We start from the raw sequence: 22,408 nt of genomic DNA, 5'->3' as shown, positions 1-22,408 counted from the left end.
ATGTGAAGTGCAGTTGACTAATGTCGCCTTCTTTTTACCTTTCGACTTCGACCCATCAGTGCATTAGCAGAATATGTTGAAACTGCTCGAGGGGCCTTCTATTTGGAGATCACCTTTTCAAACGGTGGTGGTGAACAGCGTCCCTCATCGCTTTAATAATCGAGTGTTCCGCATTTCCTGTCAAATCTGAATAACTTGGATTCGATCGTTCTTTTTTTGGTACACAATAAGGGCGATTCGCCCTTATTCTGAATAACGATGTATTGATTTTTCGATCGAATGGGGTTCGATCGAATCATAGCTACCTTTGATTTTGCTAGCGTTATGGGGAATACAAATGAAATACGAGGGAAAAAAACGATACGACGTTATTCAGAATAAGGGCGAATAATGAAACGTTTATTGCAGGGAATTTCGAAGAACTTGAATCAATTCGCGCCACAGTTAATTTTTTTTCACCGTATGGTTTTCTATTTAAATACAAATTCTCGCTTTTTCCTGTAAGATCAGCATTTCTTTCTCTCGCAATCACTCCCTAAGCTGTTGTTGCTTGGCAAACATGTGCCGTTACAGTTTCTGTTCCTTTTCATCTTCTTCAGTTTAAAAGCTTATAAAACCACGTAAAATATTCGAACAATTATTTGAATATTGTTTACTATGCGCGTTTGCCTGTTTTGCTTCTGCGGTTATGCCTATAATAGTGCTTTTGCTTGTCTGCTCACAGTACAGCTGTGATAGTAGTAGTTTATAGTTTCGCTTAGTGCTGCTGCTTGTTGTTTTCAGTAGAAAAACAAGTATATTAAGTAAAAAACTATTGTCTGTGTCTGGCGAAGGAGTTGAAGGAAAACAAACAAACAATCAAAGAAAAGCTGAAATCACCAGGATTCGCCAAGCGTTTTTATTTATTTTTTATTGGATGCAACATGAGAGCGTTGATAGGCTGGAAGGTCACGACACTAACACAGCTTTCGATATCAGCCCTATATAAAGTGTAACTACTAACCAACAAAGGGTCATTCATTTTACATAGCTTATTTGTTCCAGTTTGCGCCCGAGGATACTTGGAGGGACAGGGTTCGGGATCTTACACACTAGTAGTTTGTATATTGTTTGTTTTATGTACCTATTTACAAAATGATTTTTTGTTTGTCGCTGGTGCAACAAATCAGCACGCTCTAGCGCAGTCACAAACACATTGAAGAAAAGCGTGGCCACGGTTCTGCCTTGCGTTTGTCGATTGAGGTGAGTCGAAAACAAAAAATAACAATGAATCGATCGTACGCCACACGGCGGCATAGCGTGGCGAACAGAGAGTCTCGGATTAAAATGCAATCCCCAACAAAGTGGATGGGGGAGTGTGATGATTCAAGCAGCCATACCGAAGAAAGCGTGCTTCTCCAAATTCTACGAACATTGGCCCTTATTACCGGTATCACTACACGGTGAAAACCAAGTGAAGTGATTGTGACCCTTATTCACCCCTATTCTGTACGTCGATCGATTTGAAATATTCCGATCGAATGTGCAATTTCCATTCTGCATTCCGTTCGAGTTGGGTATGAACTCGACTATCATTCGTTCGAGTTGTTAAATTTTCGAACATTACTCGATCGACTTGCGTACGTATTACTTCTGTTCGGTTTAGAATCGTTCCAATTTGTTGATACAAGTGTGACGGTTTTGTTTAGTAAGAAATGAATAATATAAATAATATAGAACGTGTAAGTAGTGTTGACAGCTTTCATGGTTAGTGTTCGAAATTTCAAGTGTTCCCGAACGAGAGTCGATCGAATCATACAAGTCGAACGAAATAAAGAATGCAAAATTCGAACTCGAACGAAAGTGTAGAATCGTTCGTATCACAAATCCGTCGGATTGCAGAATCGGGGTGATTATCAGTATCACTTCACGGTGAAAATCGAGTGAAGTGAATTTAAATCTTTATTACGGAAGTCGCTTCAAAGACAAAAGTAATTACTTGGATGCACTAGATGTCATTATGAACATCACGTCACCAACATTTTGTTGAAAAAATAAGTTTTTTCCACTACAGTGATCACTTCACTATGCGTGATACTGGTAATAGGGAAAATCAAGTGAATTGACATGTAAGTGAAGTGAATGTGAAAGTGGAAGTGAGAACGGTAATAAGGGCCATTGTTTGTATGGCATTCAGCGTTTACCTTGTAGATGCTAGAAAAAGAGGAGTCCAATTAAACACAGTTCAGCAAATATGGCTGATGGATCAAGTTTTTCAGTCTTCATCCTCGAATGGACAAGTTGAGTCGCACAAACAGGAGCATAATTTCGAAAGGACCAATTTTGAATAGCAATCAAACACGAGGAATCTCTTAGCCAAATGCCATACATTCACCGGGAGGGGTGGTGGTGAAGCAAGTAAATTGTAACACGCACAAACATGAGGTTTAATCAGTACAGGCTACATGAAAGAATATGAATTACAATTATTGGTAGGACAAACAACTGATTCTTCGAGTAATACTGCAATCGGTCCCTCAAAAGAGGTCACCGTGTGGTTGTCGGTAGTATTTTTCAGTGTTAATTTCCACTCCTCGGCAAAATACGCCACCCAAAATAAAATTAAAAAAACAGAAACTCCATTGCCAACATCCGATTGGAATTTCCTTAAGACAAACAACAACCAAACGGCCATTCCGGACGTGTTCGTCGTGTTCTCACATCGTGTTGTACGCGGCGGTTGCCGTCGTGGAGGTCGCATTAATCCGATGTTTGGTCAGATTGATTTTGGCCAGTGGGTGCGTTTTGCCGTGGTGTTGAATAACTTTTTTCGTACCGGTTCCGGCACCCGGCCCGGAGCAAGTACCACCACTCCCACTAACCACAGGTGGTGCTTGTTGGCTGGTATTCGAGGCGGCACTGCCGATGATGATACCACGTACAAATGGTCCACCACCGCTGACTACGGCCGGCGGAATCGGCGGTGGTCGACTGAAATCGTCCGTTGATGTTTTGAGAAGCGTCGTCGAGTGTGATATCATCAGCGGTTTCTGCTGATTTTGTGCATACTTGAGCGGTTCGAAAACGGAACGTGGCCGCTGTCGGAGGACCACCTGATCGGTGTTTGTCGAGGCGCAGCTGCTGTTGTGGCGGTGGTGCGTGTTAAACGATGCTCGACATCGAGGCGCCTCATAACGATCCACTAGATCACGAACCGTTATGTCCTCTTGCTGTTGTTGATGTTGTTTCGCACTCTGACCGTGCTGCTGCTGCTGCTTACTCAGCTCTATATGTATGGCAACTGGAGATGATGGCAGAGAGCGACCCTTTTTCTGTTCCTTCTTGCTCCGATCGTTCACTTTAGCTTCAAAACTCATCTTCAGATTTTTCACGATTCCACTGACACTGACGGCAGTGTTTTCGTCGTTCTTTTTCTGTTCGTCCGGGGTGTACTTGCGGAAACTGAAACGACGGTGATGGCTTTTCGAAGAGGTCTGTTCCTCTTCGGGCCTTTTGCTACCGAATGGACTCAAACAGTACGAACCGGGTGCCGACGCGGACAGTCTCGTGTAGGTACTCGAGCCCATACTCGTCGCAGATCGATTCGACGGTAGCACTTCCTCACTGTTGGAACGTTGCTGGGAGTTTGTCCCCCTACTTTCGTCAATTTTAGGATGCTGGTGTCCAAACTTTTCACTACAAATGCGTTTGATCGACGAAGAGGAACGTTCTTCGATTTTCTGCTTCGTCCGTTTGACCGTCCCCGGATGCCACGGAATTTCGTCTTTGTCATACGGGAAAATCCCACTATGGCTGAGATCTTCATCCGTTCCGTCGGCACTGGGATCGACAGGAACTTCCACCACGGTTTGAATACTACTGGCAGTGCTCGTATCGTACGAACCCCAGCTGCTGTTCCGTGAGGGTGGCGCCGGCACCATCCTTTGCCCCTGATTATCACCCGAACCCCAGCTGGAATTTCTCGAAGCACTAGAAAACGTACCCCGTATCATGTCAGCTACGACGGCGGAATCCACACTGGACCAGGAACTCTGTCGAGACACGTGCTGTGCCGGTTGCGGCTGTGGTTGACTGGCGGCGACTGACTGTACCGAAGACTGCTGAATGATCTGACTTTGACTGGTCCAGCAGACGACCGGTTGAGCTAACGCTGCAGTATCACTATCTTGAGCAGTACTCACCGGCAGTACTGTTCTAACCTCCCCCGGATCCCATAGATGATCCTTGTTATCTTCGTCCGTTTCAAGGGACGGTGCCAAACTCAGCCCGGTTGCCGATGCCACTGACGAAGCGGAACCTTTCCGTTTGTGATTGCTGCTGGTCTCTTTGGCTTTGTTTGACTCCAGCTCACTGATTATGGATCGAACAGAGGACGCGGATAAGGCTGATGGCACTGATGACGTTTCTTCCTGTACTCCCGCCGTTCCCCCTTCCTGTAGATGGACAATCTGATTTTGCGATACACTGTAGTTCTGTCCATTGCCGCAGGGCATCCGAATGGTTTTGGCTTCATTTTGCGGTACCATTAAATGCTCCAACGAGTGTGACTGTTGCCGGCTTGCCTCCAACAGTAGTACGGCCTTCTCCGTATCCGGTGACCAACTTTTCGGTCGTTTACCAAGCTTCCTTAAAAACCGACCACTTTTGTTCAGGGTGTTCGTATTGCTACCCCGGTTCAGTGCTTGTATCAACGGAGTTGGTTCACTTCCCGGTAGCAAGCGGGCATCCTTCATCCCGCTGCTTCCACTTTTCAGATTAGTTTCACTTTTACTTCGTTGTAGCTTCTCTCGGTTCTTCATCGCGTCCAGCATTCCTTGGTACGTTTCCAGTTGCATGATGAAGTTTTTGTTCGGTTTAATGCAACTACGTTTTTCCTTGACATGTCGCAGCGCCTGATCGAAGTCCCAATTGTTAGCCTTCATAGCGTACGCAATCACGACCGACGCCGACCGGGAGATTCCCATTTTGCAGTGCACCAGCACCTTCGAGCCCTCCATCCTGGCACGGGAAATGTACTTGAACGTGTTGTCCCAGTGCTTTAGCAGATCGGTCTTCTCATCGTCGTACACTCGCACGTTGAAATAGTCGAATGTTCCCGGAAAGAAGTTATCGATCTCGCGTGTCACATTCAGTATATGGCGGACCCTGGTCGCGGGAAAGAGAAATGTTACATTGAAATACAATCGCATCCTGCCTCTCTTACCCATTTCGTTGCAGTTCTTCGAGATTGCTGGCATTCCACTCGGATCCAAGATAAACATGTTCGAAAATTTCCGTCGGTGCATCCATCTGGCCCAGTATTACCAGCATTTCTTCGTCGATAAAGGATTTGTACTCGTTGAGATCCATATCCAGATGTTCCTCCAATCGACCCCGAATGAACTTGGAGGTAACCACGTCAAGATCAACCGACATCATGATTTCCTTCAGTGCCGTCCGAATAACACATTCCGTTTCCTCCCGTTTCGTTGGTCTGCAAAACCAAAAATTGATAATCATCATCGTCGGACAAATTTCGGGAAAAATTCTCTCAAGATGACACCTACTTGTTACGCACCGAGTCCGGAGATGGTGGACGACGGCTTTCGAGCGAGTCCATTGCGTGCCACTCGTTCAAACACGATCGATCCGAATCGATGTGGCTCTCATAGTACGATACCCATTCGTGGGATGAACCTCCGGCGAAGAAGTTCTGCTCGCGTGCTTTCGAGGACACTTTGTGCAGGGTTTGCAGGGCCGACCTAATTAGATGATAAGGTAACACGTTCAATGGATCTCTTTGGAACACCAATCAAACCATACTCATACTCACCACATCGCTTGGACAGAAACCGGTTTAAAGATGTGCTGCATTCCACACGAGCTCACACTGAATCCTCTGCAATTAAGGAAAAAAAATCCTGTTTTAGTAATCCCACTTATACGATGTTCACACTATGAGTTAAAACAAGTTATAACTCTGATTTCATGTTTTAAGCGAAATAACATGTTTTACTTTTGCCTTAATAAGTAAAGCACAACCCTGCTAGCATTTTCCGTCACTTTACGACTATGTCAATTGACAGGCTGTTCAACAACAGCAGTTTTCCATCAAAGTAGCCATGTAATCATAATAAAACAAAATTGGAAACTGGTACCAACGTTGCCATGTACACCGATTTCTCGGTATTTATACAGATTTACGCCGTCTATTCCGCAATACAGATATGTTCTCCCAAAATACCGATAATTCACGGATCACACAGATAAGTACCGATTTTGGTTTTTAGCTTGAATAGACATGAGAAAAGGTTGTCGTGGGACCTTTTTCTTCGCTCACCTTTTCTACTACTTAGGTATGTAGAAGAGACATTGATACCGATATGATACAGATAGATTTTTGCGCCGAATACATATTTTTGGAAAAATGACCTGGCAACGCAGATAGGTACAACCATTTTGCTTAGTGTGAACAGTGCGGTTTTAACTTTATATTACTATCAGAGATGCCAGATATTTTCATAGAAAATCTGTATTTATTCGTATAAAATATCCGTATTTATCTGTATTCGCTAATAAAATGAAATTTCTACAATACAATTAGGTTAAAAGGTGTTATTCCAGTAGATTATGGTTATAAAGTGGTAGATTAAATTTCATATCTTATATTATATTCATCGACGAAATTTTATAGTTTTTTCCTATCAACAACAATTGAATTATGGTGCCATATACTTGTCTAATTTGAGAATGTTCACTTCATAATTTGAGATGGATTTCCAAAACCCAATATGCAACGTCAAGTCAGGTAATACAACTGTCTGTCTGACAATAATGTTCCATGATGCCAAGACTTGTCTAACTTTTAAGTTCAATTTAGTTACAAATTTTAATACAAATGGATTTCAGTGTTCTTCATTAAATATCTGCACAAAAAATATATATTTTAAAAAAGTGATTTGTACGTTGATTCCTAAACGTTTATCTCGTCATTGCAATCAAATACTAATAGATAGCTCAAATACTAATAGATAGTTTAATTTTTTCCTTAATACTTTTGGTGAAATCTGTATAAATCTGTATTAAATTTAAGAAATCTGTAAGAAATCTGTACTCTGTATTAAATCTGTATGCGCATGTAAAAATCTGTATAATACAGATAAATCTGTATAAATGGCATCTCTGATTACTATCGTTAAAACATGTTATTTTCGGCCAGTGTGAACATAGTATTAGTGGTGAAAAGATGCTGTTTATTATCTCCTGTAAAGGAATTCAAATAGGCTTGCTGCTAGTGGAGAATTGATCTGGCTAGGAAATATTCATTATTACAAGTACATATAACAACAGTGAGATGCTCTTTTGACGTTAATACGTCTTACTTTACTATGGACATCAGTTTTTGATCGTGAATATCTCCTGTTGTATCTAACGTATCAACTTATTTTTTTCTTCGTGCCATCGGAAATATGACCAGCAATTTATGATAAAACTTTCATTTGTATGACATAACCACAATTAATTCAAAATTAAAGTTTTCCGAAATGCATGCTATCAACGAGCGTCGAAGAGGCAAACTCATAACGAGTGTTTGCCTTTCTCGTACCCGCGACGACAGTTTCGAGATAGTAGGCGAGATTTTATTTCTGCGTTAACTACTGGGTAGGCATAAAAAAAGGTTAACACTTGATATACTCCGTTCGATTTCGATTGGTTCTGGTAGAAAGATCAGTTCCAGAATCTAGTTCGTAAATATAGTTACAATTCCAGGTGAGCAATTCCACAAATGCTTAGCAGATCATCAGACTCGACCTTCTTCGATTTGGATGAAACTTTGCACATGGCTTCAGTATGGCAAACCATAAGTTTTGAACCGATGGAGAGGTCAATCCGACTCACGACTGATTTTTTTAAAAGGGCGTATGTATTTTTACATTTCACAAAAATTGCCTTTTTCAAATCGTTGTAACTCGGAAACCGTTAATTGTAAAAAAATGGCGTTATGGAAGAAGTTGTAGGGAATCGATTGGGCACTCTAAAAAAAGTATACACTGAAAAATTTTTTTGATTTTTTTTCTCAACCAAAAAAATAGTATTTAATAAAAATCAGGGTTTCGATTTTTTCCGATAATTTTTATTTTAAAGCTCTTATTAAAACCTACAGATAGATGGCTATCCCATCCGTGAAAAATGAAGAAGTTACAGCTAAAACAACTTACAGATATATTCGAAATTTCAAGTTCTCGTTGAAATATCATTTAAACAGTAGAATATTATTCTACAGGTTAGAAGCAATAAATTTATATTTGCATGAATTGTTTATTTGCTTGCTATATCTACAATTATTACATGTACATGAATAATTCTTAATTATATTCAATGTTTTAAGTTTTTGAAAATTGTATGAGTACTACGTGCATCGTCATTCGAATACAGTCATGTGACGATTGTGGTTTCTAAAATCGAAACGAAAGAATGGTATTTCTGTTTGCCTGGAAGCATTTTGGTATCCTAGTATGAAAATGAAACATAAAAAACAGCTCAGTTAAGCCCTACCGGTCTCTCCAACCCCGGATGTTGGAGCGTATTGTAATCAACATCTTATTCAAATCGTTTCATGCCTCACTCAATAAACTCAATAATTAAACTAAAAGTTATAACACATATTTATATTAAGTTGTAAATAATTAATCGTATCTGATGATGTTTGCAATACCGTCGAGCCCATCAACCACGGGAGGGTGGATGTGGCCAAGAAGTGGGCACTTCGAAGTCAAATGTTCTTCGTGCTGAAGAACGTTTGAATCTTCGAACCTATAAGAAGCAGAAACAACCAAAACGTAGTCCGAAACAAGAAGCATCGATCAGGCCGAGGGTTCGAAAGCTGTACAATACGATTCTTGCTGGACATTTGAACTGCATAATCATGGACGACGAAACCTACGTGAAACTCGATTACAAATCCTTGCCGGGACCACAATATTATACGGCGCGAGAAGGGCAAGTGTTAAACCAGTTCGAGACATCAATTGAAGTCGAAAAATTTGGTAAGAAAGCTATGGTCTGGCAAGCAATTTGTAGCTGCGGTAAGATTTCGAAACCCTTCATCACCACTGCTTCAATGAACAGCGAAATCAAGGAATGTTTACAAAAACGACTTCTACCCATGATTCGAAGCCACAAGGATCCTGTTGTCTTCTGGCCAGATCTTGCTTCTTTCCACTACTCGAAATCAACGGTAGAATGGTATACTACCAAAAATGTAACTTTCGTCCCAATAGACATGAATCCACCAAATTGCCCACAACTTCGACAAATTTAGGAATTTTTGGCATTAACGAGGGCACATCTTAGGAAACATGTCTCGGCAGCCAGAACCATTCAACAGTTCGAAAAAGAGTGGAAAAAATGTAAAAAATTGTCGCCAAGAAGTCTGTAGGGAATTTAATGAGGAACGTTCGCAAGAAGGTGCGCCAGCTAGTCTACAATGGCTAAGTAGCAAATGTTGAGAATAATATTCTGTTGTTGTGGTCTAATATTATCAGTATATCGAATGAATTTTGAATATCTAACACTTGTGAATTATTTACAGCGAAATCAAAGTGCGTCCATACTTTCTGGGACAGTCTTTAATCAACAAAATCTTCACCTACGTTTTGACACCTACTCGTCACACCCTTTCCAAAAGTAGTAATATTGTAAGAATTTGCCATAATCTCAATAAAATGGAATTCTTTATCTTGGGTTCAACGTTTACTTTTACTTTTATTTTTCGAGCCCGTTCAAAAAATGGCCACATGTAGTGATTTAAAACAACATCGACCAACCGGAGCCAAATATAGTGTCATTTTTGGTTTTGAAATAATCAAAAAGGTTAATTTTCGGAACCTACACTTAAGGTTCTATTCACAATTTCAGGGAAAAATGCACAATTGAAAAACGTGAATGCAGTTTTCTCCGCAATCAAACAAACTGATATTTCTCTAACATTCACTCATCAAGCTAGCTGACGTACTCTGGTTGACACAATCAAACATCAGCAAAATTCAATCCAATTTACTGAAAGTACTTGTAAACAACAACTACGTTTGCTATGCTCGTTTGATTAGAGGAAGTAAGAGGATGACACCATTATGACACACCGTGATTGGCTTAGAGAAAATAGGTCTATTCAACCCGACTTTTCAATGGTGTACTATTGGAATACTGAAACGACGTTGCAATACATGTTTAAGTTAAATGTTTTCGAATCGATTGGTAGTTAAATTATTTGAATTCATCAAAAAAGGACTGAGGGTACGCGGCTAGTTTTGAATATTTACTTACCCATCTCCATCCAGTCGTATAGCGGTGTCGGCCAGTACTCGCAGCACTAATCCGACCGTCGTTCTCTCATTGCAGTCGATGCCGAGCAGACAGGATTCCTCGATCTCACCGCACCCGCCGGTGTGAAAGTTTTGATTCTTACTGCTACCGGAGATGCTACTGGTGCTGCTGCTTCCACTACCGAGACTGGCCGAGCTACTAATCACTCGGTTCATGCCACCGGCAGTACAACTGCTAGTCACACTAACGAACCCACTGGTACTTTTGCTAAGGACTGCTGTCGAGGTCATGGAAGCCGTCGTTGCTACTACTGCCGCCGTCGCAGCGGCCACTGGAGGCTTAGCACTAACTACGCTACCGGTACTACAACTACTAGTTCTATTACTATCACATTTATCGACACTTTTGTTATTGTTAGAGGCCGCATTGACCGAAGTCGCCTTCAAAGAAGTACTAAGAACACAGTTATCTAAGTTGGACACGAACGTTTCGTCTCCGATGCCACCGTAGCCGGCAATGACACTAGTACTGGTGGAAGGCGATGCGGCCTTGTACAGAGAGGCGGAAGTAATCTGTTTGCTCATGGAAGCGACCGATGGTGCTGGGGAAACGGATGCTGGCGTCGAACAGGCCGACATCAGCCAGGAGGAACCGCAGGTTGCCTGATGGAGTTGCTGTTGCAGCAGTAACGTCTGCTGCTGGCGACTTGGTCGGGCCGGTGGACGCGACACCACAACCAGATAACGGGTCCGACCAGGGCGTAACGATTCGAGTTTAACGGCCATCTTGAGTGTTTCCTCTGGCCGCAGCAGATAGAACATCGATTGCAAATGCTGCTGGATGTCACTACCGGTTGATGAGGCCGAGGACGATGTACTGGTGGATGAGGCAACCGATTCTCGCTCATCTGCACTGTGTGAGCGGGAACGTGGATTCCGGCTTGTCGTCGCGGCCGAGGTTGTCGGCGTTGTCGGGTATGCTGGATAATGTTGCTGAACAGACGAAGCTGTCGTCGCATCAGTAACGGTGGCAGTTGCGGCGGCACATTGCACAGAGAGTTGCTGTTGGTCCTCGCCGGTAGTGCGAAGACGATCGTTCGAACCCAGCATCAGGGCGGTACCTTTGCAGGCAGAGTGACTTTCACTCAAACTGTGGACGAAAAGAGAACGGTGATACGGCATGTTAGTGCATCAGTGTCTAATTCAAAATTAATTGAAATTATTTGAGTAATACCAGAATTCATCGTCTTTGAATGAGCTGTTGTTTTATAAGGCTTATAAGGTTACGAAGCGTTACATGCGTTACTATACTGTAAATTATATGCGTTACATGCGTTGCTTTTTTGTATGTTATATGATTTACGAACTATAAATTTACTGTAAATTTTCTGTAAATTATATGCGTTACTTTTTTGTAAGTTATATGCGTTACGGAGCGTTTCATGCGTTACTTTTTTGTGAACTATATGCGTTACGAAGTGTTACTAATTTGCAAGTTATATGCGTTACAAAGCGATACATGCGTAATTTTTTTGTAAGTTATATGCGTTACGAAGCGTTATCTGCTATACTTTTTTGTAAGTCATATTCGTTACGGAGCGTTACATGCGTTCCTTTTAGTAAGTTATATGCGTTACTTTTATGTTAGTTATAACTAATTTACAATTTATATGCGTTACAAAGCGTTATTTTTTGTAAGTTATATGCGTTACGAAGTGTTACATGCGTTACTTTTCTGTAAGTTATATGGAAAAATGGGTAGAACTTAATCGTGAATATCTCGACTTGTAATAACGGCAGCAACATAATTCTTTCATCATTTAATCAAAAATATGATCAGGAATTTAGGATATTTTTATTTTGAAAATTGTGAGATAACCACAAACAACTCAAAAATTAGGTTTTCTAAAACTTTGACAAACAACGCGGAAAACTCTTTACTTTTGTTTGGCTTTTTCGCGCAAGGACGACGATTTTGAGGTAATCAGGCACATATCTTCATCTGAATGCGTAGAAAAGGGTCAAAAATCGATCATTTCTTCTTGTGCGTTGGATAGAAGCAGACGTCGTGGGAATGATTTAAGCAACCAGCAGCTTCGAAGAGTGCTCCTTCTGCGTTGTTAAAAACCTCAAACGTCCCTCTCATTCGCTTTTCGGTAGTCGAACTAATTTCAGTTTCGAAATCGTAGGTCTAGAACTAAAATCCAACTGAATTCTGAGTCTGTTCTAAGTTCTGAATTTAGTTCTTGAGCTCAGGTCCAGTTCCTAATTCCAGAATTCTTCAAATCGGTTCTTTTTAGAACCATAGTAATATTCCCAAAGAATTATGCGAAATTTCACTTCACTGTACTCTATACGGCCAATTTTCAAACCAGTTGCAGTTTATAGAACTTCTTGCTGATTTGCTATATAAAATGCATAGCACCGACTCAGAAGCTATTCATTTCGAATTTGGCTGTTGTTGTCATCATGTTGATTATGGTGCGATCGAGGAATCTCCAAGCGAAATACAAAGATTGTTACCGCAAGCGGAATATACATATCAGTATCGCACTCACGGACAACAGGTCAACCTGGAAATAGATGTCGGAAGTCAATGGTATCCATCGGAATTTGAACTCAACTCGTCACTCTCCATCACGAACGACTTCATAAAAGGTATTTTCAGAACCACCACTGTTTTATCATAAAAAAAACTATACTGGTTATTTCGTAATATTTGTGTATCAGAATGTTTAATGTAATTAATCTGTACTGTAGTTTAGGTATATCGTTTCAAATACTAGTAGTGTAAAAGAGCAAAACTTGCACAATTCACACAATCGATCAACTAATTGATATTCGGAGGTAACAGATCGGCTGAGAGGGCGCCACTAGAATTAAATCAATACCATTTTCAGTTAGTACCAACATTCAAAAGATACGTGTATAAATTTGACAGCTGTCTGATTATTAGTTTGTAAGATAATGCATTTTGAGTGAAGCTACTTTTGTTATTGTGAAAAAAATGGAAAAAAAGGAATTTCGTGTGTTGATGAAACACTACTTTTTGATGAAAAAAAGTGCCACCGATACCAAAAAATGGCTTGATGAGTGTTATCCAGACTCTGCACCGGGCGAAGCAACAATTCGTAAGTGGTTTGCAAAATTTCGTACTGGTCATATGAGCACCGAAGACGATGAACGCAGTGGACGTCTAAAAGAGGCTGTTACCGATGAAAACGTGAAAAAAATCCACAAAATGATTTTCAATGACCGTAAAGGGAAGTTGATCGAGATAGCTGACACCCTAAAGATATCCAAGGAACGTGTTGGACATATTGCTCACGAATATTTGGATATGAGAAAGCTTTGTGCAAAATGGGTGCCGCGTGAGCTCACAATCGATCAAAAACAACAACGAAAAACCATGCTGAAATTGAACGAATTGGGCTTCGAATTGCTCCCTCATCCACCGTATTCTCCTGATTTGGCCCCCAGTGATTTTTTCCTGTTCTCAGACCTCAAGAGAATGCTCGCTGGTAAAGCAATGAAGAGGTAATCGCTGAAACTGAGGCCTATTTTGAGGCAAAGGACAAATCGTACTACAAAAATGGTATCGAAAAGTTGGAAGATCGCTATAATCGCTGTATCGCCTCTGATGGCAATTATGTTGAATAATAAAAACGAATTTTGGCAAAAAAATGTGTGTTTCTATTAAACGATACGAACTTTTCAGCCGAACTGTTATGAAGAAAGAGTGTCAGTTTTATTCGTATTCGCGATGTCTAGTTATGTCTCTGGCATTACACACCTGTACTTTTTTTTAGGTTAGTATAAGTATCAGTTACATCTGTGCCAAGTGGCACGTCAAAATATTCATTAGTGTTTAGTACACGTCTGTCTTTCTGAAGTATTAAAAGTGCAATCGACGATTTCTACAATGAGTGAAATTATTCAACAAACAAGTTCCATTAAATTTTGTGTGAGGAATCAAATTTCTGGTGCCGTGAAAACGTTTATCAGGTACAATTTATATACGAATCGATAGAAAAATTAATTATCTAGAATCGTATGTTATTGGAATTTCCGTTTAGTTCCCTGTTTTTTTTCGCAATTTTGGGTAAAGTGCGTAAAACCCCGGGATAGGCAGCGAACTTCAACTAACCACGGCAAAACGCTTCCTTAAATGGAAATTTACTTGAGGAGCAGAGAAAACCCGATGGAGATAAAATATAGCAATCTCTCTCTCTCTCTCCAGTAGGCATAAAACGTCCTCATCTTCTGTATCAACAGAATACAGGACAAGCCGGTTAGTTTCGGCCAGCGAATTTGACTAGTTTCCAATGAAGATGGTAAACATTTCTTTACTGAATAGTTAGGGAATAATTGAATAATCGTTTTATCGCATTTCGAGAGAGATGAAAATCGAAGTCCTGAGAGTAACTGTTAAATAAACGACACATACTGAGATACGGTTTATTGTATCCGTAGTTGGTTGTAGCACAAAGTAGTTCGTAAAAATGCATGACACCGAAGAGTGCCACGATGTATGTCGAAACTGAACAATCGTTGGAGATCAACGTAATCAATATGTGATGGTATTAAATCAGCGATGAAAACGGCTTTGTAAACGTTTCTACGTATACACAGTGGATTCAGTTCAATAAGTCGGCAACGATGCTCATAGCTTGGAAGTTTTAATGGATTTCTCCATAGTAGATTTCGAAGTGCGAGCCTAATGAATTTGCATTGAACAGCTTCGATACGCACAATATCAGTTAATTCGAAATATGAAGCCTAGGAGTTTTGATGCCTTTGAAATATATTGTTGAATAAAAAAATATAGGACCCTCTTTGCTATATTGTTTTGAATTTTGTAAAGTAATTTCGTGAAGTCCTTGAACATTCAAAATTACATGTTACTAAACGTACAGTAGTGTTTCAAATGCATGCAATTCGTCCCATTCTTGCACTAATCATAACTTGCAATTTCTATCTAGCAGAATGGAACAGTTGAACTCCACAAAATGAGTTATCATTGCCATTCGAAATATAATTATTCGTATTTTAGAACACTGTGCTGTTCAAGAATAAACTTCAAGTCATGTTCTCAGCATTCTAAGTTGGTTTTTACTGGAAAAGAAAACTTTCTCTTCGAAACAAACAAGTAAACGCGATCCTTCATTGAGATATTTCATTATTGCTCGCAATTAGCATGTCGTAGATTCCATACAATCCGGCAAATTATCAAACGATTTCTGTCATTTGTAACCTTCTCCGGAAGCTCAAGAAACTAAACAAATTGGCCAATTTTGTTTCGTCTCAAGGATTTAGCGTTTTCCACTAAATGAAACGCATCCCAGGCGTTTGCCCATCGAGTGTATTCAACCGAACTAATGCCAAGGAAGTTCATTTTAGACTAGAAATTTTATAACGGCACCAAGGTGAGTGAACGAAAAAAATAAAATAAAATAGATAGACAGACGATGAGCCATCAATGTCAATGCTAGTGGATTGCGCGCCACTTGCCACTTGGCTTAGTCCGTTCTTCAGTCTGCGAGACGCTTATTTTCTAGTCGTCGTCACCAACCCGGTTGTTCAAAAATAGATCATAAACATCGCGGATGAGTGTGAGTGGGTGGCATCGCCGTAGAAATTATTCGTCATCTTCATTATCTTATCACGGCCACATCGAGTCGTTACTCGGTAACGCGCAGAAAAAAGAGGGTGTTCTTATCCGATGGTGACATCTTATCGTGCACTTCCTCAAACAGTGATTCCCGAGCATAGCTCAGCCAGCAGCGACGAAAGCCCCAAATAAGGAATGATGTATACCATTTTTAGCCGAGACCGGCCAGCTGAAGGACTCACCTTTTGTTCACTTTCGCATTTTCATCGTCTTCTGCACAGCTTGTGTCCTGCAAGAGAAGAAACAAAAGAAAACATGAATTCACTCGGTAATAATGACATGGGGGAAACGGGGTTCTTTTTTTCTGTTCAATTGAAGAAGAAAAATTAAGCAAACGACATTGAAAGAGGAAAAGATCAAGATGTAGAGTACGTGAAGGACGCCGCAATCCGCTCGCTACTATGCCGAGTATGACAGATCAGATCAAGAGACCGATTCGATTATCGTAAGGATGCAGTTAATCACACACTTTGCTATGTAAGGGAAATTGAGAATCGACTCGGTTGGTTGCCGAACGTACGCCCCCGAATTGCGCATAATCACAATCCTAAGCGATGAGTAATTTGAATTTCCATTGCGATCTGTCTAGTCTGTCATCCAACGCGATGAAAATTTCGTCAAACTGATTTCAATGGTTACTTATCCAGTTTCAAATAGACAAGGTTTCTCATTCTTTACTTCCAGGAAAATTCGCATGATTTTTTACATGTGCCACATTCTAATCTATTTTCTGTGCTACGTACGGTCGACAAGGGCAATTTTTTTTTTTGCACCAGAACAAATGAATGCAGTTTCAGGCGAAGGAAGGTAAACAAAACACGCAACAGTGAGAGCGGTAAAAGGCAAACAAAAAATATCTTCGAGACGGCCAAATTAGGAAACAATCAAATCACGCATGCTGGCTACGAGCGAACGTTCAACCAGCAGGCCATACTCTCGCTCGCTCGTTCGTAACATTGTGAATGTATGTGGCTTGCCCATACAACAACACCATGTGTAGATCGACTACTGAGCGAAACACTCGCGATAGTAGTTCACGATATCACTCTAATCATATGAGAAGAGTGACGTGAGATACCGACTACAGCCGATGCAGTGTTATCAAACTTCACCATAGTGATCCATTTTTGTTTACCGAGTGGCAAACCGAGCTCTACCTAATCTACTCGTGATTTTCTATCTGTAAGTTACTGTTAGCGAGTTTCAGTGTGGAGGTCTATATTGGGTTTCAGAAATTCAAGGAATAATACATATAGATATGTGGACAGGTTTTGTACACTAGATCTTTCAATTTTGGTTCAATCCATGTACTGCTTGAAAGCATTTCCACGTGTCAATTTTCATAGACGGAACCTTATACTTTCAATTGCATATGATTGGAATGTTGATTGATTGTAGAAGCAAGCGAGTCTTTTTTGACGTTTGATTTTTTTTCAAAATTCGCTTTTTAGAAGAATGGGTAGAACTCAATCGTGAATATCTCGAGTAATAACTAAGTTGTCAAGTCATCAGAAATATGATCAGCAGTTTATGACTAAATTTTCAATAGTGAGAGAAAACCATGAATAATTTTAAAAAAATAGCTCTCCTCTCCTTTCGGAAATATGCAGGAAAATTCATCTCGCTTTCCTTTTTTCGTCTTCGAACGACGATGTTCCACTGGACTAGTGTAAAAAGTAAGTCGATCGAATTGATGCTTGTGCAGCCTCATTTGGATTGGGTTCTGAAATTGAATTCTGAAACTTAATTTTTTAACTGAGTTCAGAACCTAGATTCTAGTACACCGGAATTCTGAACTTAAATCAAGGTTTAGAATATAGTTTTACAATTTAGTTTCGGAATACAGGTTCAAAGTTAAATCTGAGACTCTGGAACTGAATCCTAATTCTAGATATTGTAACTAGATTTTTAGGGTCGAATTCTGGTCTTAATTTTGGATCTGAGATTAATACCTAAAAAACAGAATTCTGATCCAAGAAATCCATTTCAGAATTCTGGGAAAAAAATTAACATACGAATTCTTGATCTGGATTCTGGAACAAACTTTCCGAACCAGAATTTGGGAACTGACTTCTAACCCGTAACGCAATACCTGAATTCAGTTTTTAGAATTAAATTTCAGAATTTACTTCCTAAATTCAATATCGAATTTCACTTTCAGAACTCAGGTTCAGAATTTAGAACCTGTATGCTGTGAATTTATATCGGAGCTTGGTTTCTGTTACTAAATTTTGTTCCTTAGATAAGGCTCGGAATTCAAGTTCAAAATTCAGTTCTAGATTTAAATTAGGAACCTGAAATTTGAAAATGTAGAACCGAGGGTCTAAGAATTCAAAAAAATAAATTCCTTAACTGTGGTATTGTTCCGGATCCCACACCTAAATCCCGAATTCGGTTCCAGTTCCTGAATGTCCGGAATTCAGTTTCTAGTGTAGACAAATGTATGATGGCAAAAAGTTGAAATTGTAAAATTCACACAATCAACTAATACGAACGATTGTTGATATTCGGAAATGAGAAAGAAGGTCAATTTTATTTGTATTCACGTTCACCAGTCTCTGATATTACCCACATGCCTTTTTCTATTAATATTTACCCGAGACACAGTTCGATTTAAAAAATTAACTTGAACTAACTAAGACTAAAAAACAATATTATTTACATTAAAATATTAAAATTCAATTTTTAAGACTTCGTTCTACAGTACTTGGATTTTATTCAGATGTTTAACAGCAGACCTCCCCCACACAGGCAATGCGTACTGGAACACTGAACTTATGACTTATGGCTGTAGACGGGTGACTTATTTTTGCGAATAAGAGCTGATCTTCGGTTGACTAATGGATAAAGACTTTTAATGAGAAGCGATCAAAAGTAACATTTAGGGTTTTTTTTGTTTTGTGCAAAAAAGCACATATTTAGTTTCAAGTTTCTTTGCGTTTCGCCTTCGGTTCGTCAGTGCTTAAAGCAGTTCAAATTGAACTGCCATTTCGTGCCTAGCAGTTCAACTTAAACCGCTAAGCAGTGTGGACTTTGCGTCTGCTTAGCGGTTTAAGTTGAACTGCTAGGCACGAGATGGCAGTTCAATTTGAACTGCTTTAAGCACTGACGAGCCGAAGGCGAAACGCAAAGAAACTTGATCAAAAGTAAGCTATATAACCTCAATGGACCAGTCGATTGAAAGCCCAACAACCACGATCTTGCAATCAATTGAAGGAGTGAGACTGTACGGAAACAAAATCGCCTGAGTTTTGGTGGTGTTGATTTTTATCTTTCTGCCGTTCATGTAGACGACAACGGAATCCAAGCAGTTCTGAAGCTTTTTGGTGAGGTGTTTTTGTATCCTTCCTTTGGAAAGCATTTTTGTTTTTTCTTTCGACTTTGTTGTTTTAAGTTGGCACGAATATCGACAGAACAGCCAATAAATGAGTGCTCAGTAGAGTAAAATAATTATTTGGTTAAGTTGGTCTGACGAAGAAATATTATTAAACAAAAACTAATCATTTTTCAAAATTAAAACAAGTAAAAATTTTCTATTCAACTGAACATGGCGAATTCAATTCTACACAGAAAAAAATCCTGGTTGGTCAGAACAACACAACGATTTGTTGCCAATCAAATAAAAAAAACTCAGTTCAGATACATTCACAACCTGATTGCACAAGTATCCACTGTGAACGAGAAAAACCTTTCATAATGCATTAAAAATATATAAGAACAAAATTTACATAACCATGCCAATTCAATGGCATGTAATAATAATGTAAATCACAATTTTGGTACGCGTTCATGCGTGATATCATCTAGTAAAACCTAACATTTTCCTGGTCTTTTAAATCGAGCATCTGTCAAACCGACTGGATGTCTGTCGCAACGTTTCAAAGAAACCATGCTGCTACCACTGCCACTCACTGTTCCACTAGTCCTTGTTTCGAAAATCGTGCCTGTATTGGTATCCAGCAGCTGTTGTCATTCATAATCGTCGACCAAGTGAGTGCTGCACGAACCACCCTCACTGAAGGCAACTCACGCGCTCTTACTCTTTCTATTCACAATTCCTCACATCTCATCGATGCATCGAATGCTTGTACCACACAATCCCTTTGTTGCCATTCAACACACCACACACAGCCACTCATGACTGATTGAATGATGGACAATCAAGATGGGTGAGAGCGGGACGAAGTTGGCGAATCTCCCGTCCCGCTGCACACGCATACTCACACACCTATACACACTTCCAACCCAACCCGTTTCGTTGATACGGGAAAAGCAGGGAAATGAACTTTCTTCGCCAGCCCAACTTTGGATCGTACGAAGATTAATCATCGAGAATAAGGTGACGATTGGTTAAATCCCATGTGCAATTTTTCCTGCCACCACTCTTGACGCAGCGATAAATTCATTGTCTCTTCCGAGAACTGACATCAAACATGTTATTGCTTTAGCAAGCTAAACTCACTCTTATCCAATTCGTATGATTCTTCACAGTTGGTCTCGGATAGCGCTGACACCATTTTTACAAACTGCTTCCTTTTCTTAGCTCATCCTATTTTTTCGCAAACGCAAATAGATTTTCCTAAACTCTCCTATACGGGCAACGAACTTCTCCACCACTGACTAGTAAGACTGGATACACAACCTAAATCTAGAAAGCGATATTTATCCTTGGAAAATTTCGTTCGTTCGTCTTTCGCATTTTCCTCTTTTGGTTTGGAAACAATCGAAAATGAAAAAAAAACACTATTGCGAAAACACCACCAAATTCAGCCATGTATGCACGCACACCAGCGAAGTGAGAATACACGAAATATACACACACACAACTGCATACGTAGAAAACTCGAATTTCACACGCAGGAATCGCAATACCGTTTACGGTAATATCCCATCGAAACTAGTAGTCTGTTGCTAAAAAAATGATTATGTACTACACTAAAAATATAGTAAAACTTACTGCCTACCGAGTTGGAGCTATGCGATGAACCTGCGATACTGGATGATCGTTGGACGGTCACCAGGGCCATCGCATAATTGCGGCCAACAATTTTCCAAAAACTCTGTGCTCACCACACACACGCGTAGCCAGAGATCTTTTCCTCAATCCACGTAACTTTCGAAAAAAAAAAAAATCACGACCCGTACCGACAAGAAAAAAAAATGTGCACAACTCACACGATGCGACTTTTCTTTTTTTTGCTTAGCTTTTGAGATTATGATGGCCTGCTTTTTTGCCTTCAGTACTGTTTTTGTAGAAGCAGCAACAGAGATATCGACGACACACTAGGTTTTCGTTGGTAAAGAGCACTGACTGTACAGAGAAGAAAAAATAAATGCTACCATGACACGACGGCTACAACCAATCTCTTTTGCTGACTGACTGAACTGAATGTTCTTCTTAGGCGCTGGGTACAGTCTCTCACAACACTCATTCCATATATCGTCACGGTAACTATATTGCACTACCACTACCACACCACTTTTAATGCGAATGAAAGCAAGAAAACTTGTTTGACGTCCACCGACCAAATGCATCAACCGATTCTCTGACAAATCAAACCGATATCGATTCATGACTCACAATGCGATGTCAACATTTCTAAAGGGCCTAAAAACAATTGACAGATTCTCTTTGTTTACTTTCTCTTTCGATTATATGTGCGATATTATTCTTTAGAGAAAAACGTGTGCTCTGGAACAAGGTTGGTTTAATAATGAATAAATTTTCAATAGTTTATAGGCGGTAAACAAACTCAGTAACTAAGATAACTAATAATCAACTGCTTCTTTGATTCATTTCTTCACCCCCTCTCAGTTGATGCTCTCTAATCCGATTCTGGCCCGTAAAGCTATTAATGATGGAGCAGGCAGTGATTTCGTCAGAATGTCCGCCTCTTGAAAATGCGTAGGAATGTATACAAGCTTGACCTTTCCTTCTGCAACAGCTTCTCGGATAAAATGAAACTTTATATCAATATGCTTGACACGTTTAGTTTCTTCCTTTTCTGCCATAGCAATCGCACCTTGATTATCTTCAAAAATTGGTATGGGATACAAACTTGATTCTCGCAAATCCGTCATCAATCCACTCAGCCAAAGTGTTTCACTAACAGAAGTACTCATTGCAATGTATTCTGCTTCCGTTGAAGACATTGCCACAGCTCGCTGTTTCTTAGACGACCACGCAATAGTACACCCAAAAACTTTGATCAGAAATCCGGATACACACTTACGATCAAGCTCATCACTGGCATAGTCTGCATCTGCAAATACCTTGACTGGAGGATCATGCGGGTTTCTTCTGAATGTCAGCTTCATATTCTTGGTAGCTTGAAGGTACCGCAGCACTCGTTTAGCATGCTTCCAATGATCTTCTCCTGCAGCATCCTGGAATCTTGCTAAGTAAGCCACAATATAGCAAAGATCTGGCCTT

General features: G+C 40.1%; 1 protein-coding gene across 6 annotated transcripts; it reads right to left on the bottom strand.

Moving 5' to 3' along the window:
- Window positions 1–444: 444 nt before the first annotated feature.
- On the bottom strand, window positions 445–21,371 carry LOC131426318 (protein phosphatase Slingshot). 6 transcript variants are annotated; one of them, XM_058588954.1, is made up of 8 exons: window positions 21,151–21,371; window positions 20,940–21,088; window positions 16,158–16,204; window positions 10,306–11,454; window positions 5,813–5,878; window positions 5,547–5,741; window positions 5,204–5,473; window positions 445–5,145 (listed from the first exon to the last, which is right to left on the bottom strand). In XM_058588954.1, exons 2-8 carry the CDS (start codon window positions 21,000–21,002, stop codon window positions 2,697–2,699), a joined length of 4,239 nt encoding a protein of 1,412 aa, XP_058444937.1. In that variant the 5' UTR covers window positions 21,003–21,088; window positions 21,151–21,371; the 3' UTR covers window positions 445–2,696. The 6 variants fall into 6 exon arrangements, with proteins under 6 accessions (XP_058444937.1, XP_058444938.1, XP_058444940.1 ...); XM_058588955.1 differs by having other exon boundaries at window positions 20,933–21,371; XM_058588957.1 differs by lacking the exons at window positions 20,940–21,088; window positions 21,151–21,371 and adding an exon at window positions 20,618–20,637.
- Window positions 21,372–22,408: the final 1,037 nt, after the last annotated feature.

Source organism: Malaya genurostris, chromosome 1 (assembly GCF_030247185.1).
Source record: "Malaya genurostris strain Urasoe2022 chromosome 1, Malgen_1.1, whole genome shotgun sequence".
NCBI lineage: Eukaryota > Metazoa > Arthropoda > Insecta > Diptera > Culicidae > Malaya > Malaya genurostris.
Note: the sequence above shows the minus strand (reverse complement) of the source record. Positions and strands in the feature narration are given on the sequence as shown.

Coding starts and splice junctions, on each gene's coding strand:
- LOC131426318 (XM_058588954.1), bottom strand. CDS start 21,002: ATGGCCCTGGTGACCGTCCAACGATCATCCAGTATCGCAGGTTCATCG. Junction 5,742..5,812: donor GTTTCTGTCCAAGCGATGTG/GTGAGTATGAGT, acceptor TCATCTAATTAG/GTCGGCCCTGCAAACCCTGC. Junction 5,146..5,203: donor GAAGAACTGCAACGAAATGG/GTAAGAGAGGCA, acceptor TCCCGCGACCAG/GGTCCGCCATATACTGAATG.